The sequence below is a fragment of the Petaurus breviceps genome, unplaced genomic scaffold (assembly GCF_028583685.1).
Source record: "Petaurus breviceps papuanus isolate PSGF00001 unplaced genomic scaffold, PetGlider_PUasm1.0 90865, whole genome shotgun sequence".
NCBI classification, from domain to species: Eukaryota; Metazoa; Chordata; class Mammalia; order Diprotodontia; family Petauridae; genus Petaurus; species Petaurus breviceps.
In genome coordinates this window covers 9,755,360-9,777,055 of record NW_027187367.1, presented here as the reverse complement: position 1 = coordinate 9,777,055, position 21,696 = coordinate 9,755,360, and the positions used below count along the sequence as shown (strand labels likewise).

The 21,696-nt window shown below is 39.5% G+C and overlaps 1 protein-coding gene across 1 annotated transcript in view; it reads right to left on the bottom strand.

Annotated features, from left to right (window-relative positions):
• ZNF76 (zinc finger protein 76) overlaps nt 1-21,696 on the bottom strand; it is a 36,717-nt gene that overhangs the window by 13,402 nt on the left and 1,619 nt on the right. The window contains exon 2 of the mRNA XM_069073512.1: nt 7,392-7,560. Within this exon, the coding sequence (XP_068929613.1) occupies nt 7,392-7,464 (73 nt within the window). The 5' untranslated portion in view covers nt 7,465-7,560. The remainder of the gene's footprint in view (nt 1-7,391; nt 7,561-21,696) is intronic.

Below are 21,696 nucleotides of genomic sequence, written 5' to 3'. Positions count from 1 at the left end.
TGTGTGTGTGTGTGTGTGTGTGTGTGTGTGTGTGTGTGTGTGTGTGTGTACAAGTGCCATTGTGTTTCTGAAAGAGTCCCAATAACAGCAGGAAAATGATTACTAGGTAACTGAAGGGCACAATTTACATTTAGGATATAATTTTTTTTTAAGTTTCAGATTTAGAACTTTAGTACCTTTTATCCAGGAAAATAAGAATGGGAAGTAGAGTGTAAGCCCAAAGAAGTGCTTTTGTCTGGGGCAAGGAGAGAGACAGAGTTTGGAGAGAGAAGTTGAGTGCAAAAGTGGAATGGGCTGCCCTGAAATGCTGAAGCTTCTTCATAATTGGAAATCTTCAAGCAAATGTTGAAGGAATCCCTTTTTGCAATAGAATGTTGCAAGAGAGATTCCTACGCAGTTCTGGTTTGAAATAAAAGACCTGTAGGATACATCCTAATTCTGAAATGGTGACTACTGAGTAACTCTGTCCTCTCATTCACTCCAGAAGGCAGCTGAATGTTCCTTTCATTTTGACCTTGTCTGTCTTGGCAAGTACAAAATGTGTTTTTGCTAATTGTTTTGAAAGCCCTTGAGAAGTCTCTGCTGATAGATGAAAGTTACAATTTCAAAATAACAGAAAAGTGCTGGGGTGAATTACATGGGGCAAACATTTTTTTTCCTAGATTTTCTTTTAAAAACAAGAAGAATACAATCCATGAAGAGGAAATTAAAAACTAAAGGTGGAAGTCTAAGAAATTTGAAATAACACTTCAGAAGCCTGGGTAGTGAAATGATGCTTATAAAGTCTTTCCCGAGAGCTCACAGAGTGAGCTCTCAGGAAAGACATCAAGAGAGACATTATAGAACTCCTCACTGTTGTAGAGAATCAGATTCAACGCAGGCTTCAGAAAAAGGCCTTACATGGCCACAGATACACAAGATGGAAATATTTACTTGGCTGCTCACAGTACTGTGACTAGGGCATGTGCATGAGAATGAAGACAAAAAAAGGATACACAGGCAGATAGGAATAAACAAAAAAGGGGGGATGAGAAGAAAGAGACAGGGAGAATGAAGATAATAGGAAGTTAATAAAGGTATGAAAATACATAAATTTTCCAAGCAAAGAAAAGTAATTTGTCTATTACATAGGGAAAGACTGGACCATGAGAACAATTTTTAATATGGAACTGGTTTGCAATAGGAAATACTGTCCTGGAAATAGTCCCTAAGCTTTTCTACTCTATTATCATTAGAGGGGAAAGATGTCAAGGGGTTAATGTTGCACATGCCACTTTCCTCCCCCCATGCCTGGAATATATTTTCAAGGCTCAGTTTGGGTGCCATCTTCCACAGAAAGCTTTTCCTCATAAACTTGACTGAATGTTCTCTCCCTCCTCCAACTATTTTGCAATTATTTATCTGTTTATATATTGCATTTTTTCCAGTAAAATTTAAGCTCTTGGAGGGTGGGGATGATTTAATTTTTCTTCATATTCCAAGGACCAAGCACAATGCCTTACACATAGTAGGTGCAGCTAGGTGCCACAGTGGATAGAGCACTGAGCTTGAAAGACACATCTTCCTAAGTTCAAATCCAGCATCAGACACTTAGTAGCTATGTGACCCTGGGCAAGTAACTTAGCCATGTTTATTTCAGTTTCCTCATCTGTAAAATGAACTGGAGGAGATGCAAATCATTCCAGTATCTTTGCTGAGAAAATCCCAAATGGGGTCATGAAGAGTTGGAGTGAAAAACAACACAATAAATCCTTACATAACTGAATTGAATATTCTCAGTTAGAAAGAGATTCCTTTTGTAATCAAGGCTAGATATTTTTTCTTTGAATCAGACATACAATTTCACTGGAATAGGGAATTCCCTATGAGGAAGATGAGTACTTGCTCTGCTTGGGGGAAACTACACATCCAGGGTCACAAACCTGTGTGACACACAGTATGCCATAAAATGGGACGTAAACACACATCTTCCTGCTCCAAACAAGTTTATCAATTACACTACACTGCCTCTTTAGATTATATCGTCTCAAAACACTATGGACTCCTAAATCTAGAGGCAATGTCATGAAATATGCTTTCAAAAGGTTTAGAGTAAAGAAAGATAGGATCCTATGGATTAACATGCTTCAGGGGAAGTCAATCCAGGAAGGATGGGAAATGCTCAAGAATTACATTCTGAAGACTCAAATGAAAACAATTCCAATGAGGAATAAAAATGGAATTTATATGAAGAGGTGGATGTGGATGCACAAGGAACTCACCAACCAATTGAGATTTCTTATATAGAAAATGGAAGCAAGCCCAGACAAGAAAGAATGAATGTTAAGAGTGTGGCATGGTTCTATAAAAACAGTGTTAGAAATGCTTAAGCACAGAACGGGTTGAGCTGGCAAGGGAAGCTAAGGACAACAAGAAAGGTTTCTTTAAAGTTATACTGGTAGACTGGTTGTTGTCCTTTGTTCTCAAAGAGGACCAAAATGACATCACTATGTTGGGGTCAAGTACAGTATGTACCTTGGTTGAGGCTGATCAGACCAATATGAGCTTGGAAGCCTCTACCACAGCTTAGGCACAAATAGTTCACATGAACATTTGGAGAAATGTCTCTAAATTTGCACATCTGACATTCTTTTGAGTTACTGCAGTTCTGCTTTGCTCATAGAGCACAGTGTCTTCTTTGATGTGGGTAGTCCTTTGCCAAGAGCTTCCATGTCACATAACTGATTCCAAAGTTCTTCAGAGAGTCCTTGAGAGTATTCCTGTATTGCTTCTTCTGACCTTCATGTGAGTGCCTACCTTGTATGAGTTCTATGTAAAATAAGAGGTTAGGCAAATATACTTTTGACATTTGAACAATGTGGCCAGCTCATGAGAGTTACCATCCCTGCAGTAGAGTTTGAATGCTCGATAATTTAGTTTGAGAAAGAACCTCAGTGTCCAGTACCTTATCTTTCCAGCTGATCTTCAGAATCTTCCTAAGACATTTTAAATGGAAACAATTCAGTTTCCTGGCAATGCACTGGTATAAGGTTCAGGTTTCACAGACATACAACAACGAGGTCAGCGCAGTGCCCCTGTAGAACTTCAGTTTGGTAGGCAGTCTAAAACCTCTCCTCTCCTATACTTTACTTCAGAGCCTCCCAAACACTGAGGTAGCTGTGGCAATGTGCGTGTGTGTCAACCTGGAAAGTATATTGCCAAGGTAAGTGAACTTATCCAGAGCATTCAAAAATCTCTCCATTTGTAGTAACCAATGATTTCACATATGAATGGTACCACACTTGGCTGGTGGAGAACGTGTGTTTTTTTGGTATTAACTGTTAGGCCAAAATTAGCACAAGCAGCAGAGAATCAATCCATACTATGTTGCATGTCTGCCTCAGAGGCTACACTGAGTACAAAATCACCTGCAAACAAAAAATCAAGCACCAACTCTCCTTCTATTTTAGTCTTAGTTTATAGACTTTTCAAGTTTAAAAAATTTACCATCAGGGTGGCAGATGACCTTGATGCCATTTTTGTCCTCACTGAAGACATCTCACAACATTGCTGCAAACATCAAGCTAAAAACATGGGAGCAAGCCACAGCCTTGCTTCCCTCCACTAGTGACTGGGAAAGCATGAGAGCATCATTCATTATCCAGAACCCATGCAAGCATGACATCATGAAATTGAAGTACAATACTGATGAACTTCTCTGGGCAAATTTTGCCATAATTTTCCACATGCCTTCATGACTGACAGTATTAAAGACCTTGGTCAGATTGATCTCTGTTCTACTCCTGGAATTTCTTTTTCTACAAGCATTTCTTTCTTTCTTTCTTTTTTAAATGAAATACTGGTTTTAAAAAAAATGATCAAAGAAGGAAGAGGCCCTTCACTTGAAGTGGATGGGACCACGATCACTGATCACAGAGAGGAAGCAGAGCTTTGAATTCTTACTTTGCTCCTGTCTTTTCTGCAAAAGAAATGGATATACAGAAGACAAATGATTTGGGGGTTGAAACTCAAGACAAGTAAGGAGATAATGATCTAGTACCTGGTTACCTTTGATCAATTTAAGTCACTAGGATGAACAACCTCCTTGAATCTTGAAAGAGCTGGAAGATGGGATGGCTAAGCCATTGTCATGGGTATTAGAAAGACCATGGAAAAACAGAGGAGGTACCACAAGATTAGAGAAAGATAAATGTCCTGATTTTCAAAAGAGGGAAGAGAAGATGATAGGCAAACAAAAGGCCAGTGAGTTTGACTTTGATTCCTGGGAAAATTCTAGAAGAGTTCATTAAAGAGATAGTTGGCAAATATCTACATAGGAAACAGTGATGACTGAGCAAGTCCAGTTTCAACAAGAATAGATCAGGCCAAATTAGCCTCCCTTCCTTTTTAGACAGGGTTACTAAATCAGCAGATAAGAAGAATACTGTACATATAATTTATCTATATTTTAGCAAAGTTTCTGATAAAGTATCTCATACTATTTTTGTGAAGATGGAGAACAGAAAGCAATTCAATCAGATAGATTCAGAAAGTGGAAGACAGGCACAGTCAAAGAGTTGTTGTTAAAGGTTCAGCGAGTGTCAATGTGGCAGGAGTCTCCAACAGAGGACCACAGAAATCTGTGGTTAACGCATGCTTCCTGACAGTTTTATCAATAACTAGGATAAAGGTATAGATGGTATGTCCATCAAATCCAAAGATGACACAAAGATGGGAAAAGATGGCTAGCTAGTAGATGATAGAATTTAGGATTCAAAATAATCTTGACAGGTTAGAGCACTGGACTGGTTCCAATAAGATGAAATTAAACAGGGATAAATGGAGTCTTATACTTGGGTATAAAAATTCAACTTCATAAGTATAAGATAGAAGAGGCATAAAGATTAGCATTAAAAAAAAAGATCTGGGGGTCTTAGTGGGCTTCAAGCTCAGTAGGAGTGAAGAGTGTGATAATGCAGCAGCAAAAAAGCTAATGCAATCTTGAGCTGCATTGAGAGAGGCAGGTTCCAGGAACAGGGAGAAAATAGTTCCACTGTGTTCTGCCTTTTTAAGACTTCTTCTGGTGGATGTATTCAATTCTGGAGCCACAGAAGTGATGGCTGGGTTCCCCCTTCTTGGAAGTCTTCAAACAGAGGCTGGATAATCCTTTGGTTATTTCTTTGGTATATGGGTTGGTCTAGGCCAGGGGTGGAAACCCGTGGCTTCAAGGCCACATGTGACCCTCTAGATCCTCAAGTGTGGCCGTTTGACTGAATCTAGACTTTATAGAACAAATCCCCTTAATAAAAAGATTGGTTCTATAAAACTTGGACTCAGTCAAAAGGGCCATTAGGAACACTGTAAAACTGTTCAACTAGCATCCCGTCCTGCACTAGCAACTTTTTGTAAAGCTGTAGCCAAAGGTCACCTGAGGTTAAAAAAACAACCCAAAATCCTAAACCATGCAGGATCCCTACTTCTCAGAATCTCCATTTACACAATTCCATCTCTATCCTCACCAAAAATTATTTCAGTTCTCTGGTAATTACAAAGAATTAATTTCAGCCTGTTGTGAACATCCAGGCTCTTGGATTTAAGTGGTACTGTTGATAAGACAAACATGGTCCTATTGAGTTGTTCTCTTCAGTTTAAGAAATAATGGCCCAAACCTTCAATAATCTCAGTGTGCTCATGGCTCTTAAATACAAAGTCACTGAGCTCTCTCTTGGTTCCATGCAGAAACATCAAGATCTGAAGAAGTAGACATTTAAGGCTGTCACATTTGCTCCCAGTCATCCCTTCCCAGATCCTCAGCTATTCCTCTGCACAGTGTTTTAGAATCTATTCCCCTCTGCTCCACCAAACTAAGAGCTCATCTTTTAAGGCTTAGCTCAAGCCTCCCTTCTTCTGAGAAGCCCTCCCTGACTACATCATCTCACAGTGATCTTGACCTCTACTGCACTCCCACAGAAATTGCCATACTTTGCAAATGCAATTGTAATGCTTTGCAATACTAGTTATCATTTTAGTCATATATGATGTAACTCTTGGGTAATGAGCTATCTCTCAATAAACCACACAGGATAACAGCCTCAATACTAACTACATAGTAATACCTTGTAGTTCATCTTCTCAAACATACTGTAAGCTCTTTGATGCCAGAAATTAAGGAGGAAGACCTATGTTTCTTTGTACCCTCCTCCCCTCAACTTTCTTGGCCCGGCACATAGTAGGTAGGACTCAACAAATATATGTTGACTGATCAATCTTTTTTTTTTTTAAACTTCAATACTAAATTTAGAATATTAAAACTTAAATATAAAATAGGAAAAGAATAAAAAGCATTGCCATGTGCACAGCAGAATGTAAGAGAGGATTCAAAATATATAGCAGTACATTTCTACGTTCAAGAAAGCCTATATAATAAAAACTATACATTGTGTTCAGAGTTGTCCATCCTTTCTGTTTCCTTGTGTTTTCTTTTGTTCTCTGCTGTTTTCTTTCTTTTTTAAAAATTTATTTATTCATTTTTAGTTTTGAACATTCATTTTATAAGATTTTGAGTTCTAAATTTTTCCTCCTCCTTCCTGTTCCCCTTCCCCAAGATGGCCTACAATCTGATATAGGCTATACATGTACAATTATATTACTCATATTTCCACATTTTGATTGATTGATCTTAGAATGCACAGTACTGAGCTGCTTCATGGGAATACTAAAAAGAAAAAAAGGAGTATATATACACAAGAAAAGGCATTGTAGTTCAAAGGACACTGAAGTTGGACTTGGAAGACATGGGTTTGAATCCTGGTTCTGCCCCTTGGACGTGTCTCACCTTCTTGGGGTTTCTGTTTTCCCCTATTTAAAACAAGATAACTCGATGAGATGATCTCTAAGGTTCCTTCCAGATCTAAATGCTATGATCCTATGGTTACAAAAAAGCACAATGGAAGTACAGTGGAAAAAAGACTTGGAGTCAAGAAGACCTAGGTTTGAATTTCACTTCTGATACTAGCTATATAACCTTGGACAAATCACTTAAGCCTCGTTTTCCTCATCTGTGAATTGGGGATAATAATACCTATATTACTTACCTTACATGGTTATTATTAGAATTGTTACATTGTTATAAAGAGATAATAAAGTTAAACACTTAAAACACTAGATAAATGTCAGTTATTGTTATTATGCTAAGTGAAGACAGAGCTCCAATGACATGTTGAGAATGAGAACTAATAGACTGAGTAGATCCTGCTTCCTGGACCTGAGAGGATTTGAAGATTAGCAGTTAAGATGTAGGATCCATAGATGTGGCTTTTCTCCAGGTGAGTGTAGTGTTCTCTGCAACCAAGGGCCCCACAGCTGATGGGCTGTTCGGTTTGGAGAGGAGGGTGGTCCCTAAAAACCTTTACCTTTGACAGCTTGTTGGATGAAGGCTGTTGTCCCATCACTCAGGGTCACCGTCTGCAATCCCAAGTTCTCCATGGCACACTGCCACTTGCACTCTTAGGCATGAATTTTGGTTTTGGGCAGCCCTGGAAGCCACAGCTGGGTGAAGAGATTTCCTTTTAGGTCACAAATCTGACAAGAGAGGACAATGACATACTGTCAATTACACAGCTCTGTTCTGCTGAAAGGCATTTGGGAAGGAGCAATTAGGGCCTAGAAAGGAAAGTAGACAAACCATTTCAATATAATTATCAGAACTTTCAATAAACATGTTGAATAATTGATCAAAATGGAGAATGCAAATAAAATAGAGGCATTATGGTCATAGGACTTGGAAAGTAAGAGTTCATTTATCAAAACCTATTTTCCAATGGAATGCTATTTTAAAGAGGGGCATAATGGAGGGCAGGCAGCTGATAATTCCCACTGCTCCTACTTTTCAGGGTCCATAAGTTACAAGAGCAGGAGATCACTGATTGTCAAGATCAAGGCCCCAAAGGTTTATCCTCTATGCATTATCATCACCTGCAGAGTGGTGCCTCTTTGAAGTTGCAAGCACATACATGCTTGTGAACCCTTGCCTACCTGTACTCCACAGAGAGCATAAACTGGGGCAGAGCACAGATGTCTTCTGCCCTAGGCTTAGTAGGCACAACTCTTGTTTACTGATAGGTTTTCTTGACCCTGCCTACTTGGATACTTGTAACCTACCTGTGCTGATCTCTTAGGTTGGTTCTGGACCTTCACCCTTAACCTGGATTTATATGCCCCTATCTACTCCAAAGTACCTCCTAGTACTGAAGTCTAATTTGTCTCATCAGACTACTGGCCAAGGCCTGTTCTGTCCTGCACAGCCACCATCCAGAGCTCCTCATTCTAAAAAAAGGACTTGGTAAGAAGCCCATCTTTCCACCCAAATGGAGACAATGACAAGCAATGTGTTGCAGAAAAAAAAAAAAAGAAAAAAAAAGAAACAATTGAATCTCCTTAAGATTTAACCTTAAGGCAATGTAGGTAAAGTTCATATCTTATTTTATCAATGATGTGTTTACCAATCCCCACCAAACAGTCATACAGGTATCACTGGTTCAATAGAAACTTGTAAATCAAACTTTCCAGAGAGGTCAGGTCTATCTCGTCGGGAATAACTACTTAATCTGATTAGTCTGAATATAGACTGTACTTCCTGCCTTTCACTCCCAATCTGGCTTGTAACAAAACCTCAATGTGACATATAATCACATTCTTGGTATAGTAAACACTAAATGTTTGCTAACTGATAGGTAGAGAAAAGAAAGATAATTAAAGGGGTGAAGATGAAGAGAACAATGATAAAAAACAAAAAAAAACCTTTATTTTTATTTTTTTAAAAAGGTAAATATATACATATTTTAATAATAAATTTGTATCTTTTGCTATGTGCATATATGTATACAAATGCATATATTTTCATTTCAAAAAACTGGTTTTAGGGATGAAATCTATATTTTGGAAGGGCAACATGGTATCATAGATTGGATTGGAGTTAGGTAGATTGGGGTTCAAATTCCTCCTGACACTTGTGTGACCATGGGCCAATCACTTAACATGTCTGTCTCAGTTTTCTAATTTGTAAATACCTGTAGTAGGGATCTCAAAGGGCTGAGAGATAATGCATGTCAAAGGCTTTTGAAACTTTAAAGCATTAAAATATCAGTAGAGAGAGAACATGGTATGATGGAGGCAGAACAGGCCTCAGAGTCAGGAAGACCTAAGTTCAAGTCTTGTCTCTGATGCACACTGGCTCTGTGATCCTTGAAATATCACTTAACCCCTCAATGCCACACATAAGGCTCAAAAACTATAAACTGCACATCAGTTACCATTTACACTAGTGGAGGAAGTTTTCTGACTGAAAATCCCCATGCTAATGAAATTAGTCTGGAACAGTATGGAAAATCCTTTATACAGTTAAGACAAGTCAATTCTTACTTCCTAGTCTTCTCTTCTCTAAATTAACCCTAACACATTTAATATTTATTCTCATCTGTTTACAAACTTTTAACAATTTTTATTACTCTTCTCCATTTTTCATAAAATGTATTATATATACAAATCTGTGTGTGTGTATATACATATATACACATATAATTGAAAAAAAGAACTTTAAATAAAGCCTAGCTAATACTGAATATAGTGGATTGTTTTTCAGTTCTAAGATATCATTACATTCCATCTAATATGTAGCACTGTCATCTATTAAAGTCCCACCACAATCATCATGGTGTTGAGAGGGGCCTGTTTTCACAGCCCTATCTCAAGGCAAACTCTGATGGTCTTAGCCCAGCAATTGCAGAAATGTTCATTTACATAATATACAAATTAAAGGTCTATCTAAAGCATCTCATGGCAATGACACCAACTGATTTTTAAGATTCTAAGTAGCTTTTGAATATGGTTCCAACTCAGCTGCTAGAAATCTACATACATGATTTACATCAGAACTGTGAGGAAGAACTGTGACGTAAATGGATTAGGGAATATTTTGGGCCACAGCAACTCATGAGAATGTCTAAGGCATGTCTACTAGGGCTTGGCTTCTGTACCAGTAGAAAGAGTACCCATACTGATGAAATAATGGATCTTTAATTCAAAGAAGAATATAGAAACTGGTGTCACAATTTCCCTGCTCATGTGTTAAGGCATAGAAGGAGTTGTGATCTTCATCTGTGTAGGGGACATTCAACCAGAGAAGGGTATGAGAATGAATGAGCCCATCAGAGTCAGCAGTCAGGTGAGGAGTCGGGTTTACTTTCCCTTTAAACTTTTGTTTATTCTGACACAAATAATTTGATTTCTATGTAATAACTGCTTATTAATGTAAACATGGTGAAAAATATTAGGAAAAGTTTTTTGCTCTTTCTCTTGCTATTAAGTTGACCATTAGTATTAACACTTTATACAAACTCCAAAATAAAAATAAAGGAATATTGGGGATTGGGGCTCTGCCTCATCCACAGAGAAAGTGAATCCAGAAGCTAAGTAAATAAACAAATCTTGTTTGCGTAGAGAGGAAAAAAATGAAGGATGATTTCATTTTCATTTGAAATTTAAGACAATATCCATGAAGAAAACTTCATAGCCAAAAACAATAGACTCATAGATTCTTACAGCTGAGGCTGTCATCCAGTCTAACTCCCTTATTTTTTGGATGGGCAAATTGAGTCCCTCAGATGGGAAGTGACTTATACAAAGTCATTTAGGGAGTCGGTGTCAGAATTAGAACTCAGACCTGATTTCCTTCTTTATGCTTCCCTTTGTACATTAGGAAAACCTAACTTCTCATTTGGGATGTAGGAAAATTGGCAGGAATAATGGCAAGTGACAATAAAAAATGGGTTTTGAAAATATGCTATAAAATGATTTGTTTGTTATTTTGTGGGATGATATATTTCTACACACACACAAAAATTGTAGTTTAAAAAATTTGGCTCTGGAGACTTCTACAAAGCAAAAACCAAATGGAAAACAGGAAATTAATGACAGAAATCTGCATTAAAGTAATACACAAATTAAAGGCATATCTAAAGGAACTCACAGCAATGGTACAAACTGATTTTAAGATCCTAAACAGTTTTTTAATATGATTTAAACTCAGCTGCTAGAAATCTACACATATGATTTGCATTACAGTCGTAAAGATTCGGAAAAGTGGATTGTTCTCTTTTTCAAAGGACATTCGACATGCTGAATTTTACAACAAACTGCAATCTGTTTAGCCAAAACAAATACTTTTAAGCATCACGTTTTTATCCACCCGTTTAAATCCATTTTACTACGCCACTTATGTATGAGTACCTAACATGGCAGTAAGGGCAAAGTTTAAAATTAAACTTCAGCAATGAAGGAAAGGGAGGCAAAGATATTTTAGAACACAAATATCTTAAGGTTCGGTTTACATAGTAGTGAATAAGTGAATTTAAATTTGAGATTCTTAATCTTGTTTCTTTATCTTTCTTATCACACAAAAATAAGGTGAACTTATTCTTGCTTTCTGAAAACAATTCACTACTGGCTTAGGTACCATGAGCCAGGCAAAAGCTAATGACAGTTGCATCTTATTTAGAAATATCACTCCTAAAACAGGTTTGCAGATAGGATTTTGAATCTCATAAGCTTACCAAAAAGTTCCATGAATTTATCTTCATTCCCAGTTTCATCAGCTAAATGTTATGTTTTCTCCCTATATCCCATCTTCTGTATGCCTCCCTGCTGTCATTCTAGTTACTTTGAATGACTGTGTGATCCCATTGCTGGGGGATCCTCCAACTATGCCAGTCACAACCCTCTACACCATTTTGTCCTGTGGGCCTCTTGTCTACATCCTACTGCAAATCTCCTATTGGGGGAGTCATGCAACATGCTGGAGGTCATCCCCTATGGCTGACATATGAATACCATCATAGCACTGGGCTGTCCATCGGTGAACTCTCATTCTTACTTTATGATGAGACCCTGCTGTTTTCCCATCATAAAATTCTCTGATGACATCCTTTGCTTAGCTTCTCTTGGGCAGTTCCTCTGGTTTCAGTTATCATGAGTATGCCACCCAGTATGATTCAATTCATCTACTGGTATTTGTGATAGTAATGGCAATTAAAGATTCCCCTGTATTGGCTTGGTTTTCAAATTGATTGTGTTAAAGCCCAGAGTTTGTTAATCCCACCTGTGGGATGGGCTTGTTGATGTGAAAAGAAAGTCCTGAACTGGGAGGAGCTGGTGATGTAGATTTGGAGAGACAAGAGAGAGGCGGAAGATCTTTTTGGAAGCAGCACCTCGTGGAGAGAGAGAGACTAAGAGAATTGCTGGTGGCCGCTTTGAATTGCCCTGGACTTTTGAGACCTGCCCCCTGAGCTGCCAAGGACTGAGGAGACATGGCTGTTTTGCTGGTACTTTGTCTGTTTTGATGTTATTTTGCCAGATTTGTCCACTGGTGAAAGACTGTCCTTTTGTTGAAGAAGTCCTGGAACCTGGCTGTTCGCTAAGAAGGCCTGAGACTGTCCTGCAGACAGAGAGTGAATACTGTCCACTGGTGAGGGACAGTACTGTTGTTGCAGGGGTCTGGAGACTGTCCTGCAGACAGAGTGAATACTGTCCACTGGTGAGGGACAGTGCTGTTGTTGCAGGGGTCTGGGAGCCTTTCTGTTGGTTCAGAAGCCCTGAAGAAGGATTTTCTTGTTGTATGTTTACAGAAATCCTGGGAGAGGGCTTTGCTAATGTGTTCAGGGGTTCTAGGACTGTTCTACAGACAGAGGATAAATTCATGAAGGGACTGGCAATGTATCTTGTGGCTTTGCTAAGCCTTGTCTCCCCAGGAACTAAGATTGCTGAGAACTTGCCTCCTGTCAAGATGAAGAAAAGACCTCCATTTGGGTATTAAGTGCTGTGTTTAAACTTGATGTAACTCTGGGGTAGATTCAATTGTGATCCAGGGGTGGGGAACTTTTGACCTTATTGTGCTCTGTGATTGACAAATGAAGGTACTTCACCTATGTTTGGAAACTAATCTCCATTTGAGAAGAGGGGCTTTGTGGTGGACTTAATTAAGGTATAGCCTAGGGGTGGAGAAGTATTTAGAACAGAGACTTTGTAATTGATTGAATGATTGGAAGGTCCTGGGGTGGGGTAGTACTTGGAGATTATTTAATCACGATTAGTGAATGCTGTATTTTGAATGATGTCATGTTTTGATCTTCTCTGTTCTTGGTTTGTCACTGAATAAAATAGAGAGCACCTATGCTGGTATTTTGAACCTGGGAAGTTGCCTTCTTTTGGCATTACATTACAGTATTTCCACCTGGTTGTCACTAGACAGCGATCCCACATTTAGAGCACCAATATTTATATTATCCTGAGTACCCTCTGTACCTCAGTCTACCTCCTTTCTACCACTCCACTACCATTACACAAGCAGAGGTGGAGGTGGGGGTAGTCACACAGAACAGAAAATCATTTTGTCTTTTTCTGTTTCATGCATGCAACAGGTAAAGACTATTATCAAGTGGCTAGCCTACTGGTGACTGGATTTCTTAAGCTAACTAGGCTATTCCTTCAGAAAAACTAAGTCTGGGGGGGTGGAGTCAAGATGGAGGAGTAGAATCACGACCTTCCTGCAGCTCCGGCTTCCACCTTCCCCAATCCATGTAAAAGGGGGACTCTAAACAAACTTTGGAGCTGCAGAACCCACCAAATGACACAGAGAAGCTATCCTCCCGCTGAGGACAGCCCGACAGGAATCAGCCAGCACAGCACTCTGGGAGCACGCCGAGCCCAGTCCAACACCAAGGCTTTAGCCCCAGGGTGGGCCTGACCAGCCGCTGGTGGGAGGGACTCCAGATCAGCAGCAGCTGTGGCCCTTTCCAGATTTATCAACACATAGATTCGAAGGACAAAGTGAGAGGTCAGTGCAGTCTGGACTTTGGGACCCAGTAAGTGGGAGAAGCCTGGGGCGAGAAGCCGCTGAGCCGCCAGCACAGCCAGCCAGCGCCACGTGGCAGCTTCAGCTCCTGGCCTGCAGAGTGTAGGGGGACCAAGCACCAGTCTGAGGGCTAATTGTTCTTGCTTTAACCTTCCTGGATCTGGATTGCGGTCTAGGGTGGAGGTCCTGGGGTGTGTGTCCAGCTTGCCAGAGCATGTGGAGACTCAGAGAGGGCACCCATCTAATACCTCTGGCTGAGAAAACCTCAGTGTTTGGGATGAAAGCTCCCCTGTCTGGTGGCAGAGTCCTACTGTAGCAAAAAGCCCAGGGGTCAAGCAACTGAGGGGTAACATGACCAGGCAAAGGAAACAAAGCAGACAGAAGATTCCAACATTAGAGTCCTATTTTGGGGACAAAAAGGAGCAAAGCATGGAACAGGAGGAAGACAGTGAAGTCAGAACTCCTGCACCAAAAGCTTCAAAGGAAAATACGAGATGGTTACAGGCCATAGAGGACCTTAAGAAGCAGATAAGAGAAGTGGAGGAAAAACTGGGAAGAGAAATGAGAACAATGTAAGAAAATTACAAAATGAGAGTCAACAGCCTGACTGAAGAAAATCATACCTTATAAAATAAACTAATTCAAATGGAAAAAGAGGCTCAAAAAGGCAATGAGGAGAAGAATGCCTTAAAAAGCCAAACTGGCCAGATGGAAGAACCTAGAAATCATCCTCCAGGAAGTTCTCAAAGAAAACTGCCCTGATGTTTTAGTACCAGAGGGCAAAATAGAGGTTGAAAGAATCCACTGATCACCTGCTGAAAAAGATCCCAAAAAGAAAACTCCTAGGAATATTATAGCCAGGTTCAGGAATTTCCAGATTAAGGAGAGAATATTACAAGTAGCCAGAAAGAAACAATTTGAATATTGTGGAAACACAATCAGGATAACCCAGGATCTGGCAGCTTCTACAATGAGGGATCGAAGGGCTTGGAATATGATATTCCAGAGGTCAAAGGAGCTGGGATTAAAACCAAGAGTCACCTACCCAGCAAAACTGAGTATCATGTTTCATGGGAAAATATGGTCATTCAGTGGAATAGAGGACTTTCAAGCATTCTTGATGAAAAAACCAGAGTTGAATAGAAAATTTGACATTCAGATACAAGAAGCAAGAGAAGCATGAGAAGGTAAACAGGGAAAAGAAATCATAAGGAACTTATCAAAGTTGAACTATTAAACACTCCTACATGGAAAAACAATAATTGTAACTTATGAAACTTTTCTCAGTAGTTGAAGGGAATAGAAATATATATATATATATATATATATATATATATATATATGAGGGTATGTGGGCATATGAATACATATGTGAATGTGTATATATGTTTATAGGTATACATAGATAGAGGGCACAGGACCAATTTAACAGGAAGGGATGATACTTAAATGGTAAAATTAAGAGGTGAGAGAGGAATATAATGAGAGGAGATGGGGAGAGACAGAATGGGGTAAACTATCTCATAGAAGAGGCAAGGGAAAATGGTTACAATGGAGGGGAAGAATAGGAAGGCAAAAGGGAATGGGTCAACCTTATTCCTATTGAATCTGGCTTGAGGAGGGAGGGAAATATAGTCAGTCTTTTACAATATATCTACTATGTTATTGTTTTGCATTAGCGACACATGTACAACCTATACTGAACTGCTTATCTTCCCAGTAAGGGTGGGTGACAAGGGAGGAAGGGAATGAATCTGGAATTCAAAGTTTTAAAATCAAATATTCAAATATATATATATATATATATATACTATTATTAATATTATTTTACATGTAATTGGGAAATAAAATATACAGGCACTGGGGCATAGAGATCCACTGGAAACGTCGAAAGGGGTATGGGAGAAAATATGGGAGGGAGCAGATTGGAGGAGGGGATATCCTGTGGGACTGCTATTTTGGGGTGGTGGGTAGGGGAAAAACAGGGAGAAAACTTGTAACTCAAAATCTGGGGGAAACGAATGATGTAAATCAGAGGTTAATAAAGCATTTGGGGAAAAGAAAAACTAAGTTTGTTGCTGGACCCATACTGAAAGTCTTACTAGTATAGTACTATGCTAGCATAGCCTTTGAAAACCCAGGATTATTTCCACTGTAACCATAAAGAAGACTTTGTGGAGGAGAGATTCTAAGTCAGCATCTGTCAGACTACTGTAATATCCTTCTTAAAAGTCTTCTCACTTTCACTCTCTGTTTCCTCCAATCCATTCTTCATACAGCTGCCAAAATAATCTTTCTTATACAGAGTTGGACCATACATATTATTCTGCTCAAAAATCTCAAATGGCTTCCTACTGGCCACTGAGAAAAGGGCTACTCAAAGTCCTTCATGGTCTGGTACCACTTTACTTTTCTGCCCTTGTCTCATGTTACTCCCCTCTCTTCATGCTACATGCATCCCCAAAGCATATCTTGGCCTCATATATCTCAGTCTTTGTCCACTTTATTCCCTAAGCCTGAAATGTCTTCCTTTACTCACTTTATATTAGGGAACAACCAAAGATTTCAGAGCAGAGAAGTGACATGACCAGATATATGTATAAGAAAGGCAGTACAAAGAAAGATTCACTGTTTTCTTAATTGGATATATTTTTAGGTTTTATTAATGCCTTTTGTTTTTACATTAGTCATTTCCAGATATATTCCTCCCCCACCTTATCAAGAGAGCCTTTCCTTGTAATAAAAGGGAAAAAAAGCCTTAATCTGATAATCTTAAAACAGCTGGACAACACTGTGGTACATTATGTACTGCGTGGGGGCACATTTTCATTGCTAACTGCTATGAATAAGGGCAGATATCACATGTCCTTAAGTTTGCCTTTAGGGAATCTTGGTAATATTTAAAAGAATGCTCCAGAGCATGCTTTGCTACAATTTTAAGATCCTCTACTCATGAAATACATTGCTAGTTCAGTGAAATTGCTTTTGCATTTCTGGAGCATGATTAAGCCCAGAATTTTATACTGAAAGTTCATGTGTATTTCTTGAGAATTACATGTATAACTAGCCAAACTTAATAAGATACTATCCATATTTCACAACTATAATAATGTGGTTAAGTGCCACAATACATCTATTTACTATTCTGATTTTGATCTTAACACTATGTCCTCACTTTTTTGTTTGATTTCGATTTGGGGAACCTGGGTTTCTACAAGTGGTATTACTGTGAGCAAATCACTTAACATTCTCAGAGTTTCTGTTCTCTCATCTGTAAAATGGGAATAAAAATACTCATTCTACCCCTATTAAAGAACTGCAAGGAAAGTGCTTAGTAATCCTTAAAGGGAAATACACATATACCTATATATGTTATTTTGTTGAAATTATTCTCTTTCAAAGATAATGTACTACCAAATAAAATAACAAATCTACCAAAATAACAAAAATTACTTGTAACTTGCTCAAGGTCACATGGCTAGTAAGTGTTAAGTGTCTGAGGCCAAATTTGAACTCAGGTCCTCCTGACGGTAGAGCCGGTGCTCTATTTACTGCACCACCTAGCTACCCTCTACTTGTAACTTTCAATGGAAGAGTTATTTAATACCCTCTACTTGTAACTTTCAATGGAAGAGTTATTTAACTGCATGACAAATGCTGCAATGTTATGTCATATGGACAGCAAAAGAAGAGAAAGGCTCTCAGGTTTTCTGGTATTGGATTGAAGTGACATCCAGTCTTGGCTAACCCATTAAATTATTGCACATCATTTTGATTATGAGCTACAATGCAATCCCTGGCCCAGAGATGGTCTTAGATAGTTGCTATCAGTATCCTGTTTTTGCTATAAAAGCAATGATCACATTTTTATCTTGCTTATATTTATGCCTATACACTTTGGTTTTTATCTACATTAAAACCACAAGGGCCAGGGTACAGTGGGATGAAATCAGTAGGTCTAATAAAAAGCACCTGAAGGCCAAGCTACCTTCATTCACACTCATTCATTCATTGACAATTCTAAGCACTGAGTGTGTACAAGGCAACTTGCTAGTGAATTATTTGTTTCTCATTCAATTCTCACATTCACAAGGGCTAATTTTTCTTGCCAATGGGGAGTGAGAGAACACAATACATATGTATGTGGGCTTTAAATGACTCCTGCCAGTGACCAGCCAGACAATCAGAATGCAAATGGGTATCTAAGACTACCAGAGAGATAGATTCTTCCCACGAAATGAGGAGTAAACTTTAAAATTACGAACTTAAAATAACTGTGGGTAAGGGAATGGGCTTCCAGACCCTAATGTGTACCTACCTTGTTCTTTACTATCCTTGAAGAATTTAAGGAAATATGACTACATAGGAAACTCTCGATAAGCATTTGTCGAATAAAAAATGTATATATTTATCATATCGTGAGCTCTGGGAGTAAGGTTAAGAACTCATAGTTGGCACTTAATAAATGTTTGCTAAATTAACTATATGCAAAAAGCTTTACTACTGTTAAGTAATTAAAATCTTAACAAAGCATGGGCCCAGAGGGACCAAATAAATGACAAATAATACTGTATCTCAGTTTCAAACTAAGCTCATAAACTCAAAATTGAATCCAGACCTCAATGCTCCTTATTACTTTATTACTTGTTAGGAGAGAATCTAAACTTCCCACCAATTAGGCAATCCGAGGACGTTTTACTCACAAGCTAATCCTTTGTGGAAGCCAGGCTAGTCATCTTACTATTCTCTGTTCTTGCCTCCACTCATCACGTTTTTCCCATCTTGCTTCCAGAACCCTTCTGATCCACAAGCATAACTTCCGTCAAGAACCAGCCTTCCCTGACATCTCACTCTCGAATCACTTCCTCACTTACAGAGGCAGATAAACAACCAGGTGATCTCTAACGGCTCTTCCAGATCTACCATACTGAATTAAAAGTCACACTACCACTCACTATCACACTTTTGTTTTCAAATGCTTAAATACACAGTCTTTCATTGGATCTATCACATTCTTCATAAATGCCTGTGAGATAGAACTGAATTGCTTATATATTATCTTGTAGTTAATTGCTCCCTAGTTATTTCATGTTTTATATTATTCTGCCTGCCTTTCAGGCCTCCAAATTATCTGAAGTGCTTTGAGGAAGAGCAAGAAACTGAGGGTTACTATATAGCCTTCCCATTAACTCTGGTCTTTCTCCAGCTCTAGTCCCTAAGATCCACTGACTTACCCAGTTCTTAACCCTAGCCCCATTCCCTCCTCCTACTCACTAATGGAAGCTGCCAGATGGTAGCAGAGGTTTGGTGTTAAGAGTCAGTGGGCGAGAGTAGAACTAGGGAGCAGAGCCAGGGCAGGGCAATTAATTATATGCTTAGTGACAGAACTGAACAAAGAACGGAACAAAATGAAAACACCCAAACAACCAGATGAACTAATTGCTGTAGGGTGTTGATTTTTGTTATCGGATACTAATGTATCTTGGACAGTAGAGGCCAAGTTTGAGGGCTGAGACATCTCCTCAAGCTACATAAAAATGTCTTGAGTAAGCAGTTTACTTTGTATCTTTTCCCCAGAAGTTGTGATGATTTAATATCAGCCCGACTGAGGTCCATACACACTACCTATGACCTAAAAATACCTACTACTATGTGACCTAAAAACATGCCCATCTTCAGTACCAGAAATACTGAGTGGTGAAAGACTAACACTTATCATGATGTTTAAAGTAGGGGACTGAATCATTACCTTCTGATAGGCACATTTATTCAATGTATGTAGAAACCAGCACCAGATACAAGTTTCTGGTTTTGTCCACCTCTCATAGTATTATTTTTGACTGAATTAAAGCATTGGCTTTTCCCTCTGCTTCTCCTCTCTGAATTTGTTAATTCCTGGGTTTGGGACTTTAATACCTAAGTACTAATTCATCTACCATTTCTGTAAAAACCACCTTGGGACAAAATCCATCAGCAATGGAGAGTTACCATAACTGAACTAAACATTTCAAAAGCACACCCTAACTCAACTACAAATCAAGTTCTGTTACTCCTCAACCTAAACTTTTTTCCAGTGTGAGAAGACTGGAAAGTACTCCCAAGGTAAGAGTGGTGTGGGAAGAAGTTGTAGGCAAAACATGGGGCAGTGTCTGTATGTACATACTGAAGTACAAAGCATCCTACATGAAGAGTATACATAGGACAATGCTTAATAAATACATTTATGGCAGTGACATGTGCTTCCAAGGGGAACTGATGGCTTCAGTCACTTTGAAATCAAAATGAGAGAACTTGGTGATTGAACTGCTTTCAGAAGCTAGCTTTAAACCCCTGAACAGAGTCACAGTTCTTTTGGCCCAAATGCTTAGGATGATGTGGAGTTCATGGTCCAAGTTAAGTGAATGGTTGAAGCATATGGAGCTCAAGGGAGAAGAAATGGGGAATTCTGGGAAGGAGGAGGTCCTAACTGAAATCAATTTGTTAGGAAGGTGAGCATGGGGTCAGATGAGAGGGAAAGGACAACGGGAAACTAGTGGGGTCCAGAGGCGAAGAGAAGGGGGCAATGGTTTTAGAAAACATCTATGAGAACTTGGGGTCAGGGCAAGATGTAGGTCAGGGAATTTGAAGGGCAGCAAAGAATGAATGCAGTTGTAACACAGGAAGCTATCAGGATTTATGGTTACTGGAAATCAGAATCATTATGGGGAAAGAGGATGGGAACTTCAGGGGATCATATGATTTTAGGCCAATGGGGGCATTTTGGGTTGAGGCATTAATAAAGTCAGTCAGTCAAAAAGTATTTGTTAAGCACTTACTATGTGCCAGGCACTGTGTGAAGGCTGAAGACTAGCCCTGGGGATACAAAGAACAGTATAGATGTTAAGTGAAGGACGGGACCAAAATGAGTGACTATGAATATTCTGGTAAAAAAAGAGATAATAGAGTAGGTTACTGGAAGCAAGAGGCTAAGGACTGTGAGCAAAGGGATAGGTCACGGAGTCAAATTACACTAGTATCTGCAGACAAAATCATTATTATCCTTTCTGGGTATTATTATTGTCCTCTTTGGATCCAGTTGGGGCAGCTAGGTGGCGCAGTGGAGAGCTGGGCGCCGGGTCTAGATCGACCTGAGTTTAAAATTGGACCTCAGACACTAATTGTGGGACCCTGGACAAGTCCCTTAAATTCTATCTTCCTCAATTTCCTCAACTGTAAAAATAGGGAAAATAATAATACCTACCTCTCAGCGCTGTTGTGAGAATCAAATGAAGTAATATTTGTAAATAGTCCTTAGTACAGTGCCTGGTGCATAATAAATTCCTGGTGCTTAATAAATGCTTGTTTCCCTTCCCTTCCCTTCCTTCTGAGATGATCAGAACAAAGGCACGTGGAGTATGAGAGGCCCCAGAAGCTCTTATCTTGTGCTTTACATAGGATAATAACTTTAGGGCTGGAAGGTCCAACCCCATCATTCTATGGACGGGCAAACTGGGGCCAGGCAGGTTAAAAGACTGGCCTAAGGTAAAACATCCCAGGGAAAGGCACATGCTGTTGACTGACAGCCTGACGTTGGGTGCAGCGATCCCCAGAAGAAAGGTGCCAGGGATACCTCCAGGGCACAGGCTGAGGGAGGGGCCCATGGGGCAGAAGGCAGAGGGCCCCTTGGGCCCAGGAGGTGTCGGGAGTGAACCGGCAGAAGTAGGGAGGGGAGACGGGGAGGGGGTCTAGGTGGAAGGGGAGCAGAGTGCAAAGGTCACGAGGACAGTGGCGGGGGGAGGGGTATGCGGAGGAGGCGGCCTGATCACGCGCGG